General features: G+C 54.1%; 1 protein-coding gene across 1 annotated transcript in view; it reads right to left on the bottom strand.

The window, feature by feature from the left end:
* LOC140903746 (alpha-2-macroglobulin-like protein 1) overlaps positions 1 to 18,134 on the bottom strand; it is a 73,168-nt gene that overhangs the window by 43,491 nt on the left and 11,543 nt on the right. The window contains exons 2-10 of the mRNA XM_073325506.1: positions 8,704 to 9,104; positions 8,015 to 8,177; positions 7,495 to 7,547; positions 6,428 to 6,448; positions 5,448 to 5,601; positions 3,439 to 3,523; positions 3,045 to 3,168; positions 1,827 to 1,941; positions 772 to 881 (exon numbers count right to left, since the gene is read on the bottom strand). Coding sequence (XP_073181607.1) covers positions 772 to 881; positions 1,827 to 1,941; positions 3,045 to 3,168; positions 3,439 to 3,523; positions 5,448 to 5,601; positions 6,428 to 6,448; positions 7,495 to 7,547; positions 8,015 to 8,177; positions 8,704 to 9,104 — 1,226 coding nt within the window. The remainder of the gene's footprint in view (positions 1 to 771; positions 882 to 1,826; positions 1,942 to 3,044; positions 3,169 to 3,438; positions 3,524 to 5,447; positions 5,602 to 6,427; positions 6,449 to 7,494; positions 7,548 to 8,014; positions 8,178 to 8,703; positions 9,105 to 18,134) is intronic.

The raw sequence follows: 18,134 nt of genomic DNA, 5'->3' as shown, positions 1-18,134 counted from the left end.
TAACCTTCTCTCTCTTAAGCTAAATATATTGAGCTCTTTGTCTCTCACTGTAAGGCATCTTGTCTAATCCTTTAACCATTCCTGGGGCTCTTCTCCGAACCCTTTTCAATTTATCAATATCCTTGTTGAATTGTGGGCACCGGAACTGGACACAATGTTCCAGCATCAGTTGCACCCCTGCCAAATACAGAGTATCCTACTCGAGAGTCCCCCGTTTATCCATCCCAGAATCGCATTAGCTCTTTTGGCCACAGCGTCGCACTGGGAGCTCATGGTCAGCTGATTATCCACCACAACCCCCACATCTTTTTCAGAGTCCCTGCTTCCCAGGCTAGACTCCCCCGCCCTGTAAGTATGGCCGACATTCTTTGCTCCGGGGAGAGGGCATCTAAGACTCAAATCCTCCCTAAAACTGGAGAGTTCAGCTTACCACTATCTCCAGTAAAAATTATTAACTATCAAAAATTGCTATTTTCAAAACGTAAAGAGAAAAACTTCAGTGGAGCAGGAGACCGGACACTGCTGCTGGCTCTGTCTCACAGCCAGAGGCCCTGAGAAGGAACTGAGGGTTGGCTGGTTGCTTAACCCCCATTGTGCCCTCGGTAAGAGGGGGCTTGAGGACATGGAGAGCACAGCTAAAGCATTCTGATCTCCAGTGCATGGGGAGCATGTGCACCAGAAGTGCAGCACATCTGGCAAACAGTCAGTGTAAATGGAGGTTACAGTTTGGTTCAGACATATTCCACTCTGTCACACTGGTAATCCTGTTACCTTGCCAGTGTAGGGGATTCCAGCCTTGTAGGTAGCGTCAGCGTCCTCAAAGGTCACCGTAGCGATTTCAGACACGATATCGCAGTGCTTGGTTGCGTTGAGCTCCACCCCTAGCAGGAGAGGGAGGGACGATAGGACGAAGGTGCCGGGAGCAACACCAGAATTCAGGCTACGTCCCAGATTAATCTCCATAACAATACGTGCAGCCGTTCTACCCCCTCTCGCTATCGACTGGAGGATGTGATCTTGATGGAGAATTTGGGAAGTTTGGCGGGGGTCAGAGAAGGATTTTTCTGGGGAATCTGGAAACTAGAAAATTTAGATCCACCTTCCCATGGGGCTTAATCCCAAACCAGCCACTTGACATTTGCCAGCAGGCTCTCCTGCGCTGCGGCCCTTTCCCCAGCAGAGCGCTCTTTACTGAACGGCCCCAGAGCTGACCCCGCACACAGGCCTCTCGGCACAGTGCCTGCCCCCAGAAAGGGCCGTTTTCAGAAGTGCCCAGTGACCCGTTGCCATTCTGGAGCCGCTCTCCTCCAGCCACTTCGCCATCGCTGATGTCAGCACCCAAGGGTAACACTGTAGCCACCCCACAAGTTACAGTTTTCAGCCAAATGGGTGTCAACCGCTCTGGAAATCAGGATTCTTCTGGGTTAAATATGGAGTTATCTGGGGTCATTAATAAGCAATTAGCACTTGCAGTTTTGAACGCTAAGTGCTAATGTCACTGAGGCCGTGACTCAGGACCCAGCGACACAGGCTGGACCTTCACTCCACTCTGCCAGCTCAGTCCAAAGCCAGAGGCCTCTCGCGGGAGGCTGTTTAGTCTTTGCATGAATGTACCCAGGTCTAAACTCCTCATGAGGGATCAATCCAGAGATGGGCTGAACCAGAACCCCAGATCCAACCCGCAAACACTACCTCCTGGGCTCATCTCTAAAGCAGCTGGGGTACAAACGACATTACCACATGTGCAAGTGAGACCCCTCTGCCCCTGGGGGTTTACTGCTGGGGGCTGCCTGGGGGCGTGCATGTGTGCTTGATTTCAGTCCCACCTGTCCCCTCCTCCATGAGAGAGGCCTTGGCCTGGAGGCTCCTCTTGTAGCCAGAGTGGGTCAGGTTGAAGGGAGCCGTCCCCACCTCTCTGGAAAAGCAGCCGTTGCTCTCAGTCTGGAGGGAGAGAATCACGGCCCATTAGCAGCAGCTCTGCAGCAGGCCCTGCAGGTGTCAGCTCAGCAGGTCTCTAATCGGGCTTGGCCTGGTGAGCGCTTGGACGGGAGACACTCAAAGAAAACCTGGGTGCTGAAGTCAGCAGCAGGGGGAGCTCACACCTTGGAGTCGGCCCTGACACCGGTATCCCAGCGCAGCGCTAGGGGGCGCTGTGCAGCTGGAGCTGCTGTGGATGGATGAGACGTAAAACAGAGGCCCTGGCCACTTGTGACCATCCCCTGGTGCTTGTCCCCCATCGTCGTGTTAACGCTGGATAATTCCAATTGGTCCCCCAACCCCGCAGGACTGAGAGCATTCGGGGAGATCTGTGTCTTTACAGTGCCCCCGCCTAACGAGAGCTGCTGATGAGGAAGGGAGGCCCCGTAACCTGGGACACTGGCCTAGGTCTGGAGAGACCGGGGGGCAAGTCCCTGCTCTGCCACAGACTGCCTGCAAGTCCCTCTGAGTACGGCTCCAGCAGAAACATCCTGCGGCACCGAGTCTCAGAGCCCAGCTGCGGGGCTAAAACCAGCAGGTCGACGTTTGGGTCCAGGCTCTAGCCCCGGGAGGGGGGAGGGTCTCGGAGCCCAGGCTGCAGCCGAGCATCTACACTGTTACTTTAGCCCTGTGGCACAAGCCCCAGGCAGCAGAGCTGTGCTCAGAGACACTGCCGCAGGGTTTTTCCTGCGCAGACGGACGCCGAGCATCTCCGTGCCTCAGTTCCCCATCTGTACAATGGGGACAGGAGCCTGCCCCGCCTCCCGGGGCTAGGAGGGTCAGTGAGGCACTGAGATATTATGGTGAAGGGGTCGGGGGGCGCATAAGTCTGGGCCATAAGTCTGTCTGCTGCACAGCGGCCGTCCCCACCCCCCGACCTGCCAGACGGGGACCCTGACGGATCCAGGGCCTGATTCGCCTGCACTGACACCAGCTTTACAATGTCACCAACATCATCAAGGCAGATCACAGCGCCCCCTCTGGCCAGTGTAAGAAAAACATGGAGAGGAGTCTCCTCCAGCAGCATGCCATGTACCTCCCCTCCCCCCATCCGGAGTCGCACTCACCTGGCCAGTGAGCTTCATGCACTCAGTTAGCCCCAGATAGAAACGGTACCACGGATATGAATGTTGTTTCTCCCAACACAGGCTGGCCTGGACCCTCCCCAGGACGGGCTTCCCGTAGCTGTATCTGTTTAGCAGAGGGGAAGGAGAAGGTAAATAGGAGGGGAGGAGGCCAATGCCCCTGCCATGGGGGGCTCCCTGCTGGGGTGGGGCTGGTCATGTGGGTGGGAGGGAAAGCCCCAAGGTGCCCTGCCTGGCCATGAGCATGGGGCAGAGCGGGGCGCAGGCAGGGAAGGGGCAGGTCTGATCCTGGCCTGGGGGCGGTGGGGACAGAGTCAGGCCCAGGGCGGGACCAGCCCCCCCTTTATCGGCCTGGCAGCACTGCTTTCAGACTCACCGGCCACACACTCGCAGCAGGATCGTCTCATCCAGCACCGTTACCACGGGGGGCAGCTCGAGGATCACTTCGAACTTGGGCAGCACTGGGGGGCAGAGAGGGACGGGGTGAAACTTACCCGCAGCCCCGGCCTTGGAGCTTCTACCCGGGTCTTGCAGCCCCCAAGCAACCTGCTGGCAGGGCTGGGAAGGGGAAGGGCCCGGAAATGGAGCAGGGCTGGGAAGAGGCTTCAGCAGGAGCCTCAGCCGGCAGGACTCTTTTCAACCCCTCTTGACAATAAAGCTGAAAAACAGCCTCTGTTGCCCCGGCCTGGTTCCCAAAGGGCAGGGGCAGTGCCAGGAATGACATGGGCTTGGCAGCTGGCGTTTGGGCCAGAGACCACGGGGGGCTGAGAGCGAGGACGTGCCAGGGTCTGTGCGGGGCTGAGAGCGGGGACGCACCAGGGTCCACGTGGGGCTGAGAGCGGGGACGCGCCAGGGTCCACGTGGGGCTGAGACCATGGGGGCCCAGTGGACAGGGGTGTTTCTTCTGGCTGATGAGGTCCCGGCTGTTCCCCTCCAGGAGCTGGTGTTCGGCTGGGACCTTGCCCCCTGCCAGGCACCACCAGGCAGCCTGGATAGACAGGGCCAAATTCACACCGGGGTTTAGCCCAGAGGAGCCGGGGGGCTGCTCCATGGCACTTTGTCCCTCAGGGTCTGGGCCGTCCTGGGGCACTGATAGGAGCTGGCTGGGCGGCTCCAAGGCCCAGAAGCCCCAGGAGGGGAGCGTGTATCGGGGCTGGGTGAATGTGCAGCGCTGGCATGGGCCAGTGAAGGAGGGAATGTGTTTGTGGGGTGCCGCATTTTTTCCTCCTCCTCAGGGGATGGGGGATTGGCCAGTAGGGGAAGGAGGGAAGTATTGTGGAGGATCAGGGGCAGGGTATCTAAGGTGAGGGTGGGAGTAGGAGGCAGTTGGGGGGCTCAGGAAGGGTGTGTGGGAGAGTGGGGGTGGGAGGCAGTTGGGGGGGTCAGGGGCAGGTGTCTGGGGCGAGGGTGGGGGTGGGTGGCAGCTATTTCAAGGGAGACATCAGAGCTCTTCTCTCCCCCTCCCCCGCAGGAGCCAGAGGAGATTTTGGCGGGGGCGGGGATGGAGAGGGGGCCGCAGACATTTCCCTCCCTCTCCCAGCAACACCCACTCTGCGTAGGGTGTGTATGTGTGAAGAGCCCCTTATGGCGTTGGGGGGCACAGGGTTGATGTGGGTGGGTGCTGGGCTGGGGGCACAGGGCAAATGTGGGTGGGTTGCTCGGCTGGGGCAGGGCAGAGGTGGGGCTGGGGGGCACAGGGCAAATGTGGGTGGGTGCTCGGCTGGGGCTGGGCAGAGGTGGGGTTGGGGGCACAGGGCAGATGTAGATGGGTGCTGAGGTGGGGCTGGGGGGATAGAGTTAGATGCTGCGGGGTTGATGAGAAGCTGGAAGCTCCATCCCATCCGGCAGCCAGGGAGCTCCAGCAGCAGGAGCCAGGATCAGATCCCTCGATAACGTTGGTGACACGGTAACTGCCCCCATCCACCTCCCACAGACACTGCGGGGAGGTGGGGGCTGGGGGGAGTTGCAGAAATCCAAAGTCAGACCAAAAACAGGAAACAGTCATGGTTCTGACTGATGATGTTGGCGTGTCTGGGGCTGGCCATACTGAAATCCCCAGCTCTGTATCTCCCCAGCAGCGCTGACCTGAGGCCTCCCCAGAGGCCCTAGAGCAGAGTGGGGTGGGGCAGGGCCTGGGCAGGGCAGGGAGGCTGAATTCCCCTTGCTCAGTGTCCTGTTGCGAGAGGATTGGGCAAGGCGTGGCTGAGGCCCAGGAGAGCTTGGAGCTGCCTGGGCCAGTCCCAGGGCTCTGAGCTCCCAGGGACCCTCTGATAGGGACCCACGGATACCTCGCCCCAGGGAGACTCATGAATCCTCATGAATCCCCCTCCACCCCCACATGCCAGACCCGCAGCCTTGGTCGCTGCTCTGGGCTCCACTGCTCACCGTATTCCTCCACGCTGAACGAGTGCCTCGTCCCCTGTGCCTGGATGGCATACGTCCCCAGGGCCGGCTCTGCAGACAGTGGGAGGGACAGATCCACGATGCCCTGCTGCGGAGTCACATCTCGCCACTGGGCGATGCGGTTCCCGCTGGGATCCTGGCACACGGACAAGCCCTGCTCAGCAGCTGCCCCCACACACGGCTCATCCCTGGCAGCCCCCGAGTGCCTCGTGCTGCCGACAGGGCTGGATCGATGGCTGGGGGCTCAAATCCTACTCCTTAGCCTGGAGCAGACACCTCCGGGCAGCCGCTGGGCAAGGGGGCCCTGCCAGCGCCCCTCAGCCCTGACCCGAGGGCACCACCTGTGGGTCTCAAGGAACGTCCCATCTCCAGCCTGGATGAAGCCCAGGGAACACGCCGTAGGGACCATTTCCATCTCTGTGCTAGGCCTCTGTGGGTATGTTCCCTGTCCCCCACTCCCCACACAGCCCCCACAAGCCTCCACCCCTCCCCGCTGCCCCTGCAGCTCCCAGAGACCCTCCTCCTCCCCTGCCCTTCCCCCATTCAGTCTCCCACGGGACCTCCCCACTGAGTTCCCCACTGGCCTGATCAAGTCACCACCTGACCCGGAGTTCGGGGGCTGGGAACATTCGGGGTGAGCGGCTCAGGCAGGGATCCCAGCCAGGCCCAAACCCACCTGCCTCCCGGACAGGCAGCCCCAGAGGCTGCAATGGTGGGGTGGGGAGGACGTAACCCGATGGCACAAATGTCCCCTCCCTGCCCCCCATGTGGTCCAGCCCAGAAACACCCTGTGCTCTGGGATGCTTTGCACCCCCACAGCGGGGCAGAGAGGTCTAGAGCTGGATTGCTGGACACTGTGGTCACAGCCCAGACTCCTCTGGGATCCCCATGACTGAACACCCCTGGGTGCCCTCAGATGAGCCAGACAGGAAGAGGAGGAGGCTGGAGAGGCACAGACTGACCTGCAGAGTCACCAGGGGCAGCTGCAAAGCAAACAGACAGGAGATGGCTGGTTAGAGGGACAGGAAACACCCCCCCCCCCCGCCCAGGGCTCTGCCTGTGACCTCCCCAGGGCCAGGGTGTCTCTGAGGCCAGGGGGGATCATGCAGACAGCAGCGGGGTGACCGAGAGAGCAGGGACCGGAAGGGGAGCCCACAGCCCTGCCCACACTGGGACCATGAGGCTGGCGCCTCGCACCTCCTCTCCCTGCAGTGGCGGATGCAGGGCAATGGGTGGCTGGTCTGTGCGTGGAGGAGCAGGGCGAGAGGCTGGGGTCTCTGCCAATGGGCAGTCGAAGGGCCGGGGGTCTGTGTTGCAGCCAGTGGCCGGGCGAGATGGCTGGGAGGAGAGCTGTCAATTTGTATTTCCACACTGGGCCCGATTCTGCCACCTCACTCAGAGTGCCCAGCGCGGTTAGGCTGAAAGGTGCTAATGACTGTCATCCTGGGGGTGGGGGGCTGGCATCCACAGCCAATCACAGACTTCACTAAAGCCAGGGGGTGCCCAGTGCCCTCATTCAGGCTCCATGCCATGTGCAATCACCCCTCTCTGCGTAGTAAAGAGACTGCAAACAACAGAGGCGACTGCCCAAGGCACTAGGCCCCAAGGGGCGGGTCCGCACTGCTGTTTTCAGCCGGCCAGCACAAGCCCTGCTATTGCAAGTCTGTTAACCTGCCCTGGGAGACTCGCCCCCAGCAGCAGTGAAGACTGGGGTGGCGGCTGAGGCGTTCCCAGGATACCGGAGATCCCGGTGTTTCCAGGAATGGCGAGGGCCCTCCCCGCTGGCGTGACCTCCCACACGCGGTGTGTGTGAGTTCACGCCAGCAGGGGCGGAGCAGTGTGCTCTTCCAAAGGGCGCCCGCCATCCAGTACCAGACATAAGCATGTCCTGGACGGGGCAAACCACCCCGGAAGAGGACTGTCTGATTTCAAACTGGATGAATGGCCTGCCTGGTGTAAACATACCTAAGATGTTCAGTGCACCAGGGCCCTGTTACCCTGCCCCCCGGCCCCTGCCCCCCGCTCTCACCTTCCTGGGACTGGGAATGAAGTCTTTGTCCAAACTGACGATTCGAAACTTCACTGGAAAGGAGCAGAGGCAGAGGTGGGATCAGCCCCGGCTTGGTTTGTCTGAGTGAATTCCCAGCTGGGGAAGGTGCCAGCCGGACGCCCGGGCACTGACGGCCTCTGTGAACCCACAGAATGGGCACAGCCCGGGCAGTGCAGCGCCAGCTTCCCCACGCTGCCCTCTGCCAATGACCACGGCCCTGCCCTGCGCGGCTGGAGGCTGCCGGGGGGCCGATCGGTGTCCCTGCCGCGTCTGTGCCATCACCATGGACGGGCTGAGACCCCCCCACTTGGTTCCATACAGGCCCCCAAACAGGCCTCAGGCTTTGGGCCTCTCGCCCCCTGGGACTGGGTGCAGACAGGCCTAGAAGTGAGAGACCCGTGTCCCTCGCGAGGCCCCCAGCCCGACCCCAGGGCCCAGGAGTCCGTCCCAAGGGGCTGGGGCCCCAGGACTCTCCCTCCAGCAGCTCCTGCCCTCTCACCTGTCTGTCCCGGCTTGTAGACGGCCTTGTCCGTCTGCACCAAGGTCCCGGACTCCAGTGCCTGCAGCAGCACTTTCTTCCGCTCAGAGAAGTGCAGGGCGTCTCCCCGGATCGAGACGTGCAGCTCCGCCGCTTCCTGCCGCCCCCCGGATGGGGCTGGCACCTGCACACGGGGAACCCCAGCAAGGCCACAGCGGCTGGTAACGGGCCGGTCGTGGTGCAGACCCGCTATCGCGTGGGCAGGGGGGCCGTGGTGTTTGGGAGTCCCTGTTCCAGCCCCCCAAAACACAGGAACCCCCTCCCCAGCCTGGGGCCCTGAACGGGAGGGAGCATGAACCTGGGGCGCTCGATGGAGTTGGAAGCCAGGGCGCTCTGTACCCCCCACCCCATCCCCGCTCCCTCCTGCCTGTCGCTGCTGAGGGATGGTCTCGAGTCCTGCGGCTACAGCTGCCCAGTGAGTGACCAGCTCCGTGCCCAGGGCCAGTCCCCGAGCCCTGCTGTGCCCGGGCCCTGAGGCTGGGCGGGGGCTGCAGACCCGGGGCTGACGGGCTCCGTGCCCAGGGCCAGTCCCCGAGCCCTGCTGTGCCCGGGCCCTGAGGCTGGGCGGGGGCTGCAGACCCGGGGCTGACGGGCTCCGTGCCCATGGCCAGTGCCCGGGGCCGTGCCCATGGCTGCGGGCGGGGGCTCACCTGGAAGCGCACGTTCTCGTGCAGACGGGGCTCCTGGACCTCTCTCTCCAGCAGGGGGATAGCGCTGGGCCCATCCCCCCTCTCCAGCCGGACGCTCACCCGGACGGTCTCGTTGAGGTCGCTGAGATGAACTGACACCGTCCCCGAGTGCGGGTGGTAGAGCACGGCTGGGCTCACCACCACATAGCGCCTGGGGAGGGGAACGCACCATGGGCAGTGCGGGAGGGGACAGCCCAGAGCCTCCCCCAGGGCCGGGCGTGACTCCCGATTCCTGAGTGTCCCTCCTGCTGGGGACAGGCCTGGGTCGACGGGGCTGGAGCTGGTTCGTTTCTCTAACCACAGGGCAGGGGCAGGGCAAGGCCCTCCGCTGCATCCCCTGCCCCAGCCTGCCTCCCGCGGAGCTGGAGGGGCCTCAGGGGCACAGAGAGGGGCTCAGTTCCCGTCCATCCCCGTCCTCTCGGCTGCTCGGTCTCCCCAGAAGGGGGCGGCTAGTGGTGCTGAGAGTGAGCAGAGACCCCTGTGCATGGCGTGGGCGGTGGGGGGGGCTGATTAGTCTGGGGCTGGACTGAGCACCTGAGCCCTTTGCAGCCAGTAACCGGCTTAGACACAACGCCACCCCAGACCACTCTGCACCCCGGGGCCTCCGCCCGCTCTCACAGGGACCCTTTGGCGTTTGCACTTTCGGGGCACTCCCAGGTTCTGGCTGAGATGTTCGTTTAACACACTGCGTTTGTCGGTAATTAGTTTTCTATTTCACTGGGGCCTAGAGACCCATCCCAGCCTGGCCCCCTGCACTGGGGCTGGACAGACCCGCAGGCAGAGACAGAGACAGGCTGTGGCCTGAGGAGGTGACAGGCTGAAGGAGCAGGCGGCCACAGAGGATTATCATCCCATGGTACAGAGCCTAGCTGAGGCTCAGAGGGTTGGGGTCTGGCTGGGGGCGCACAGGGCGTCTGTAGCAGAGCCGGGCACTGAACCCAGCTCTCCTGCGCCCCAAGACTCTGTCTTAACCAGAGCCAACCTCCCCCGGCGCTGGGAGGCGCAGGACCAGGGGTCCCAGGAGGGACCCAGCATCGGGGTCTGAATTCCCAGGGAAGAACAAAACTGTCCCATCAGTTTCGGATCGAACAGCCCCCTCATCAGTGCCCTTGGCTGCTTCTAATCTCCCCCGCACCACCCACCGCGCAGACAGACAGGGCTTACGGCTCTGCAGACGTCCCAGCTGTGAGGTGCAGAAGGAGCAGCAGGCAGGCCGGGGTTACTGGGGCCCCCATTCCTGGGGTGCAGGCAGACGGGCAGGCGCAAGGGGACACACACGTCAGCCGCCTCTGGGTCCTTCTTCCTCCCTCTCTCCCCGGCTCTGTGCTGGAGACCAGCCTGCTCTGCTCTGATATAGACTCTGAAGCCAGAATTTCACTTTGATCCAGGGTAAACAAGGGTCGTGTCAGGTCTTGGGCTGGGAGACGCAGCCAGGACACTATTTACTCACCACGGCCAGCTTCCGGATTTGAGGCTCTGACAGGTTGTTGCAACTTGAGTTAGAGGATCATAGAATATCAGGATTGGAAGGGACCTCAGGAGATCATCTAGTCCAACCCCCTGCTCAAAGCAGGACCAATCCCCAATTTTTTTTTTTTTGCCCTAGATCCCTAAATGGCCCCCTCAAGGACTGAACTCACAACCCTGGGTTTAGTAGGCCCATGCTCAAACCACTGAGCTATCCCTCCCCCCAAGGTTCAGGTGGGCCAGGAGGCCCCTTGCATTGGTTACAGGGCAGGGGATAGGACCCCTCTGGGGGTTGATGGTGGTGCAGTAGCCAGGATGCTGGGAAAGCTCTGGCAGGAGCAGGTGGGAGGAGCGACTCCACTACTGCAAAGCAAATGAAAGGAACATTGGGGTTGCTGAGCATGTCTCGTGAAAACCCCATTCACAATTGCTTCTAATGTTCCCAAACTGGGACTGTCGGGGATGAACTGTCCATGCTCAGTCTCTGCCTTGGGTTGAATGTTTTTGTAAACTTTCAGAAAAACAAGTTGAGGCATTTCTGAGAACACGGTCAGCATTAACCCAGGTAGCTTTTTCCAGGGCAATCCATTTTCCTGACCATTTCTTTGAGGAGTTCTAGCACCTCCATGCTTTGGAGCCTGAGACTGAAATTTGGCAGGGGGATTGTGCTAGGGGAAGAGAAGTTTTTTTTCTGTTGCCATGAAAATCCACGTCAATGTAGCTAGTTTATAAAGTACAGAACATTGCCATTTGCACCTGGTCCATAGAGCGTCTCAGACTTGTTTCCGAGTCACTGACAACTTGGAAGAAAATGATCTTGAATGGTTATGGATCACTGTCCTAACCGATACAGCACAAGATAGCTGATATCTGGGGCAGATCACCAAATCACAGTAAGGAACAGGATGAGCAGCTCCTTATGCAGCTATTTATAGAGTGTAGGAAAAAAAGCTTTGTGATTCTGGGGGATTTCAATGTGAGTGACATGCTGGCAGTCTGGTGCTGCCAGTACTAAAACATCCCTGCAATTTCTCATAGATAACATTTTCCTCACCCAAAAGTGTTGCATCCACCATGGGAGTGTTCTTTATGAGCCCTCACCTTGAGAGGTAAGAAGAACTGATCACAGAACTAAAAATGAACAGTAGCCTAGGTACAGGTGATCATTACTCAATCACATTAATAATGTGCCAAGAGAATAACGTCCAGACCGGTAATATTTCTACTTGGTGCTTTGAAAGGGCCTGTTTCACAAAACTGAAAACAATTATGAGCCGAGCCAGCTGGGAGGAAGAATTAAATCAGAAAAATATGAATGATAATTGGAAATTGTTTAAGAACACTTTACTAGATGCCCCAAAAGCCACAATCAAGGAAAGCAGCAATACTGGTTAAAAAACTGACCTGACTTAGAGAGCACATAAAGGCAACCATAACGTATAAAAAATGATGTATAACAAATGGAAGAAAGGAGATGTTGACAGTAATGAATATAAATCAGAAGCTAGGAATTGTAGAAAATTGATAAGGGAAACAAAGGGATACAAGAAAAAATCTATGACAAGTCAAGCTAAGCACAATAAGAAGGAATTTTTAAAGTAGATTAGGAAAAATATGAATCCTAACAATGATATTGATCCATTATTAGATGAAGTAGTAGAATTATCAATAACAATGCAGAAAATGATGAAGTGTTCAATAAATATTTCTGTTCTGCATTTGGGAAAAAACAAATGATGTCATCATACCATAGGAACATGATAACACTCTTTCTATTCTACTTGTATCTGGGGAGAATGTTAAACAACAGCTAGCAAAGTTAGACATTTTTAAAGCATCAGGTCCACATATCTTGCATCCAAGAGCTTTAAAAGAGCTGGCTGAAGAACTCACTGGACCATTAATGGTGGTTTTCAGTAAGTTGAACACTGGGGAAGTTCCAGAAGACTGAAAGAAAGCTATTGTTATGCCAAAACTTTAAAGGTGGAATGACCTGGGTAATTATAGGCCTGTCCATCTGACATTGATCTCTAGCACTATAATGGAGTGGCTGATAAGGGACTTGATTAATAAAGAATTAAAAGAGTGTGATATGATCAATGCCAATTAGCATGGGCTTGTCAAACTAATTTGATATCTTTTTTTTATGAGATTACAAGTTTGGCTGATAAAGGTAATAGTGTCAATGTAATATACTGAGATTTCTGTAAAACATTTGACTTGACACCACACGTCAAGGCATTTTGATTAAAAACTAGACTGATAAAAAATTAACACAGCACACATTAAATGGATTAAAAAGTGGCTAACTGATAGGTCTCAAAATGTAACTGTAAGTGGGGAGAAAGAATGAGGAGTACTTATGGCACCTTAGAAACTAACAAATTTATTTGGGCATAAGCTTTCATGGGCTAAAACCCACTTCATCAGATGCATGCAGGGGAGGGATAGCTCAGTGGTTTGAGCATTGGCCTGCTAAACCCAGAGTTCAATCCTTGAGGGGGCCATTTAGGGATCTGGGGCAAAAGGGGGGGGGAATTTGGTTGATTAGTTGGGGATTGGTCCTGCTTTGACTAGATGACCTCCTGAGGTCCCTTCCAACCCTGATATTCTATGAAAATACAGTAGGAAGATTATATATATATATATATATATACACACAGAGAACATGAAAAAATAGGTGTTGCCATACCAACTCTAATGAGACTAATCAATTAAGGTGGGCTATTATCAGCAGGAGAAAAAAAAACTTGTAGTGATAATAAGGATGGCCCATTTCAAACAGTTGACAAGAAGGTGTGAGTAACAGTAGGGGAAAAGTGGCACCTTATAGACTAATGGATGTATTGAAGCATAAGCTTTCGTGGGTGAATACCCACTTTGTCGGATGCAGGGGAAGTAGGGGGAAAAAGTTTTGACTTTGTGTAATGACTCATCCACTCCCAGTCTTTATTCAAGCCTAATTTCACAGAATATCAGGGTTAGACCTTTTTGGAGGTCATCTAGTCCAACCCCCTGCTCAAAGCAGGGACAATCCCCAATTTTTGCCCCAGATCCCTAAATGGCTTCCTCAAGAATTGAACTCACAACCCTGGGTTTAGCAGGCCAATGCTCAAACCACTGACCTATCCCTCCCTCTGTTTAATGGCACCCACTTTGCAAATTAATTCCAGTTCTGCAGTTTCTCATTGGAGTCTGTTTTTGAAGTTCTTTTGTTGAAGAATTGTGACTTTTAGGTCTGTAATTGAGAGTCCAGGGAGGTTGAAGTGTTCTCTGACTGGTTTTTGAATATCATAATTCTTGAGGTCTGATTTGTGTCCATTTATTCTTTTGCATAGAGACTATCTGGTTTGGACAATGTACATGTCAGAGGGGCATGGTTGGCACACGATGGTAAATATCACATTGGTAGACGTGCAGGTGAACGAGGCCTTGATGGTGTGGCTGATGTGATTAGGTCCTATGATGGTGTCCCTTTAATAAATATGTGGACACAGTTGGCAACAGGCTTTGTTGCAAGGATAGGTTCCTGGGTTAGTGTTTTTGTTGTGTGGTTGCTGGTGAGTATTTGCTTCAGGTTGGGGGGCTATCTGTAAGCAAGGACTGGCCTGTCTCCCAAGATTTGTGAGAGTGATGGGTCATCCTTCAGGATAGGTTGTAGATCCTTGATGATGCGCTGGAGAGGTTTTAGTTGTGGGCTGAAGGTGACGGCTAGTGGTGTTCTGTTACTTTCTTTGTTGGGCCTGTCCCGTACCTGACTTCTGAATACTCTTCTGACTCTGTCAATCTGTTTCTTCACTTCAGCAGGTGGGTATTGTAGTTTTAAGAACACTTGATAGAGATCCTGTAGGTGTTTGTCTCTGTCTGAGGGATTAGAGGAAATGCGGTTGTATCGTAGAGCTTGGCTGTAGACAATGGATCGTGTGATGTGGTCTGGATGAAAGCTGGAGGCATATAGGTAAGTATAGCGGTCAGTAGGTTTCTAGTATAGGGTGGTGTTTATGTGACCATCACTTATTACCACTGTAGTGTCCAAGAAGTGGATCTCTTGTGTGGACTGGTCCAGGCTGAGGTTGATGGTGGGATGGAAATTGTTGAAATCTTGGTGAAATTCCTCAAGGGCTTCTTTTCCATGGGTCCAGATGATGAAGATGTCATCAATATAGAGCAAGTAGAGTAGGGATGTTAGGGAACGAGAGCTGAGGAAGCGTTGTTCTAAGTCAGCCATAAAAATGTTGGCACCCACAACTATTTCACATTTTGGGACAATGTATACCTTCAAGTCAGCCGCACTGCTATGGGTACCTGCATGACCCCACAGTATGCCAACACTTGGGAATTATGGAATTACGGAATTTCACCATGATATCCTCAAGAGCTCAATTTATTTGCTTAACACAGAGATGGCTAAGGGGTGATTTGATTACAGTCTATAAGTACCTACACGGGGAACAAATATTCTAAAGCATACTCTTTAGTTAACAGAGAAAGGTCTAACATGATTCAATGGCTGGAAGTTGAAGCTAGACAAATTCAGGCAGTGGATAAGGCATACACTTTTAAATGTGAGGGTAATTAACCATTGGAACAATTTCCCAGGCATCGAGGTGGATCCTCGCTAACTGGCGATTTTTAAATCTAGGTTGCATGTTTCCTCTAAAACATGCTCTAGGAATTATTTTGGGGGAGTTCTCTGGCCTGGTCTGGGTTACACAGGGAGTTAGACTGGATGATCACAATGGTCCCTTCTGGCCTTGGGATCTATCACTCTGTGAATCTTTGCTGCTCAAGTCTCCCTACATTCCATCTGCGCTGCTCCTGCTCCAGCCCTGAACTGAACGTGTTCTACAGACCCACTGCCCTGCATCAGCATTGAGCCTGTTCCTCGCCCCACAGACCCATGTGCACTCACCCTGCTCTTCTACCACACGGAGCCAGCCCCAGAAGCCCTCTGGATGGGACAGGACACACACAAAATGGATCCTCTTAGTTATTCCCATCAAAATATGCCGTGGCCTTGGGGAAGGTGCCCTATGTTGCAAGGCAGGAAACCATAAGCTCCTGTCTTCTACTGACTGATGTTAACAATTCTTTGCACTCTACAGCTGTTATTAATGAGCCAGCCCTTGTACATTACCTTAGATGAGAGGCAAGTGTCCATCCCACCAGTTTAACCAGAGTATCTCAGAGATTTTACAAGGTCACCTTTGGAAATGATCTCAGGTCTCTGATATGGCAAACCCCAATCTTAGCTACATGGCCTCCCATAAAGAATCTACCAAATCCAGGTGCTTGGCGAAGCCGTCTGTGCAGTGCTTAATTTGTAATGAAAGAGATGCTGGGGCTCAAGCAATATTTTTACTTTCAAAACTGATGCAGCAAGTCCAGAGGTGCCGGGGCTATGAACTGCCAAGCCCAGAAGTGCCAGGGCTATGAACTACCAAGCCCAGAGATACCGGGGACATGAACTGCCAAGCCCAGAGGTGCCGGGGACATGAACGGCCAAGCCCAGAGGTGCCGGGGACATGAATGGCCAAGCCCAGAGGTGCCGGGGATCAGCCTGGCAAGCCCTGGCACAAATTAAGCCCTGCATCTTTTAAATGTGTGACTGCTAGTCTATATGGCTCATTACATAACAAAGTTGCTCCATTAGATGAAGGGGTAAAGGTTTCTGCAGCAATGCTGAAGGTCCAGGGATTGAATCCTGTTAAAGGGGTTGTTTGAGTGCATATACTAATATTTATGTTTTCTTTTTTCCTTTATAACCCTGTCCACCGCCCACCAAACCCCAGGAAATCACATAGGAAAAAATACATGAAAAGAACATTAAGGTTGCAAAGCCTAGTAGTCAGTAGTTAGGAAATGCCAGAACTAAGATTGTCCTTGTGCTGCTCATTCAGCCCTTTCACATATACATTATCACATGCTACTTGTTCCTTCATTCTGGCATTTCCTAACTTTCAAGTGCTCGACTTTGCAACTGTAATAATGTTTTTCACCTAGGTTTTAAGTGTGTAATTATTATATTGGGTGCAGAAATCTACCTGCTGGCTGAGTCCTCACCCACCCACATTTATATGCACACACACACTCATAGGCGCACACACAAAACTCCCCCAGTAGAGCCCCAGCCCCATGCTGGGGTGGGCAAATTCAGTTTCCATGTTTGCTCTGTTTTGGGCTTCAGCACATACACATGCCTCCCCTTGCAGCCCCAGCCCTGCTGCATAGAGACCCCTCTGTAACAATGTGGGCTTTGGTGGGACACAAATGAGAGTATCAATTCAGGACAAATTGCTTAGAGCAGGGCAGTTACAGCCCAAGGCTGGTGGTTCTCCACCTCTAAGGCTCACCAGACCAGCCAAACAGAGAGGACTTTGGTCTCACCCCACTGGCTGACCAGAAGTCATACTGTTAATTTTGGTTTTAAACCCCGTTTACTTCTGCCAAATTATTGAAATATATGAATAAAGTTAAGATAAGTTCTGTAACTCAAAAGGGCATTTTGTTTTGGTAAAAGGATAAGGTAACCTCCACCTTGTGTCAGGTTCTTGTTCCTTGGTACCAAGAAAAGGCAGGAAATCACAGAGGTGGGAAACTAGATTTGCCCGGCAACAGCTCCCTATAAAAGTGTGTGAGGGGAGGAGCTAGGGGCTCTTGGTCTCGGGAGCTTTCGCGTTGTCAGAGGTTCAAGTGTCCAGTTCTCTCTCGTGGTGTGATACCATCTTGGCACTAGCTATTGGCCTGCAATAGCTGCTTACTAATTAGTTTGGGTTTGTTTATTCTTTTATTTGGGGAAAGCAGACTTGCATACACGGACTTAGTCCGATTAGTTAGATCAGTCTCACACACCCAGACGACACAAAGCGGGTTAGGGCGGGAGTTAAGATAGGGATACATAGCTGTCCATTCCATCTGCCATTCGCGGTCGGTGTGCGTCAGTCCATCGCTGGCTTCGGTCATCTGGATCCTGCAATCTTCATCGTGGACGTATGGAAAGGTAGAAGAACATCTTAGTACCATTGAGCGTATGTGTGAGTGCAAGTGTCAAACCAAATCTCCAGTATTGTTAATCCATTCCCCTTTCCTCTTCCCTTAGTTAAATAAAGTGTTGCTGTTTACTTTTATATTTGGTGTGTGTGTTGGTTTATGGAAATCCAGCTCTGATAGATGGGCTTAACAGGGGGACTCAGCCCGAGGTAAACTGTAAGGCTCCCTGAGATCTTCTGATCAAATTGGCCTCCAGCAATAAAAATCCTTACAATACAAGCCATTCCCTTAGACACTCCAGTTTCCCAGTATCACCACCAGGGCCACTCGTTATGGGGACGAATGGTTATGAAAACCAACACCCCAGTAAAAGAACAAAGGTTCTCTCGATCCCAAAGGACCAAGCCCCAGACCCAGGTCAATATACAAGTCAGATCTTACCCACAAATCACGCTGTTGCCAATCCTTTAGAATCTAAAATCTAAAGGTTTATCCATAAAAGGAAAAAGATACAGATGAGAGCTAGAATTGGTTCAATGGAATCAATGACATACAGGAACGGCAAAGTTCTTGGTTCAGGCTTGTAGCAGTGATGGAACAAATTGCAGGTTCAAATCAAGTCTCTGGAGAACATCCCCAGCTGGGAGGGGTCATTCAGTCCTTTGTTCAGATCTTCAGTTTGTAGCAAGGTTCCTCCAGAAGTAAGCAGCAGGACTGAAGACAAGATGGAGGAGATGCAGCTGCCTTTTATAGTCTCTTGCCATGTGGCCTCTGCTTTCTTTGTTCCAAAGACAAGCTGTCCAGCACATGGCATGGGAAAACCTTAGAGTTCTGTCCATAGGCAGGTCTCCGCATGCCTTGCTGAGTCACAAGGTGTATCTGCCGTCTCTCAATGGGTCAGTTGTATGGCTGATGGTCCTTAATGGGCCGTCAAG

This window comes from Lepidochelys kempii, chromosome 27 (genome assembly GCF_965140265.1).
Source record: "Lepidochelys kempii isolate rLepKem1 chromosome 27, rLepKem1.hap2, whole genome shotgun sequence".
Lineage (NCBI taxonomy): Eukaryota > Metazoa > Chordata > Testudines > Cheloniidae > Lepidochelys > Lepidochelys kempii.
This window is presented reverse-complemented; position numbering and strand designations above follow the sequence as displayed.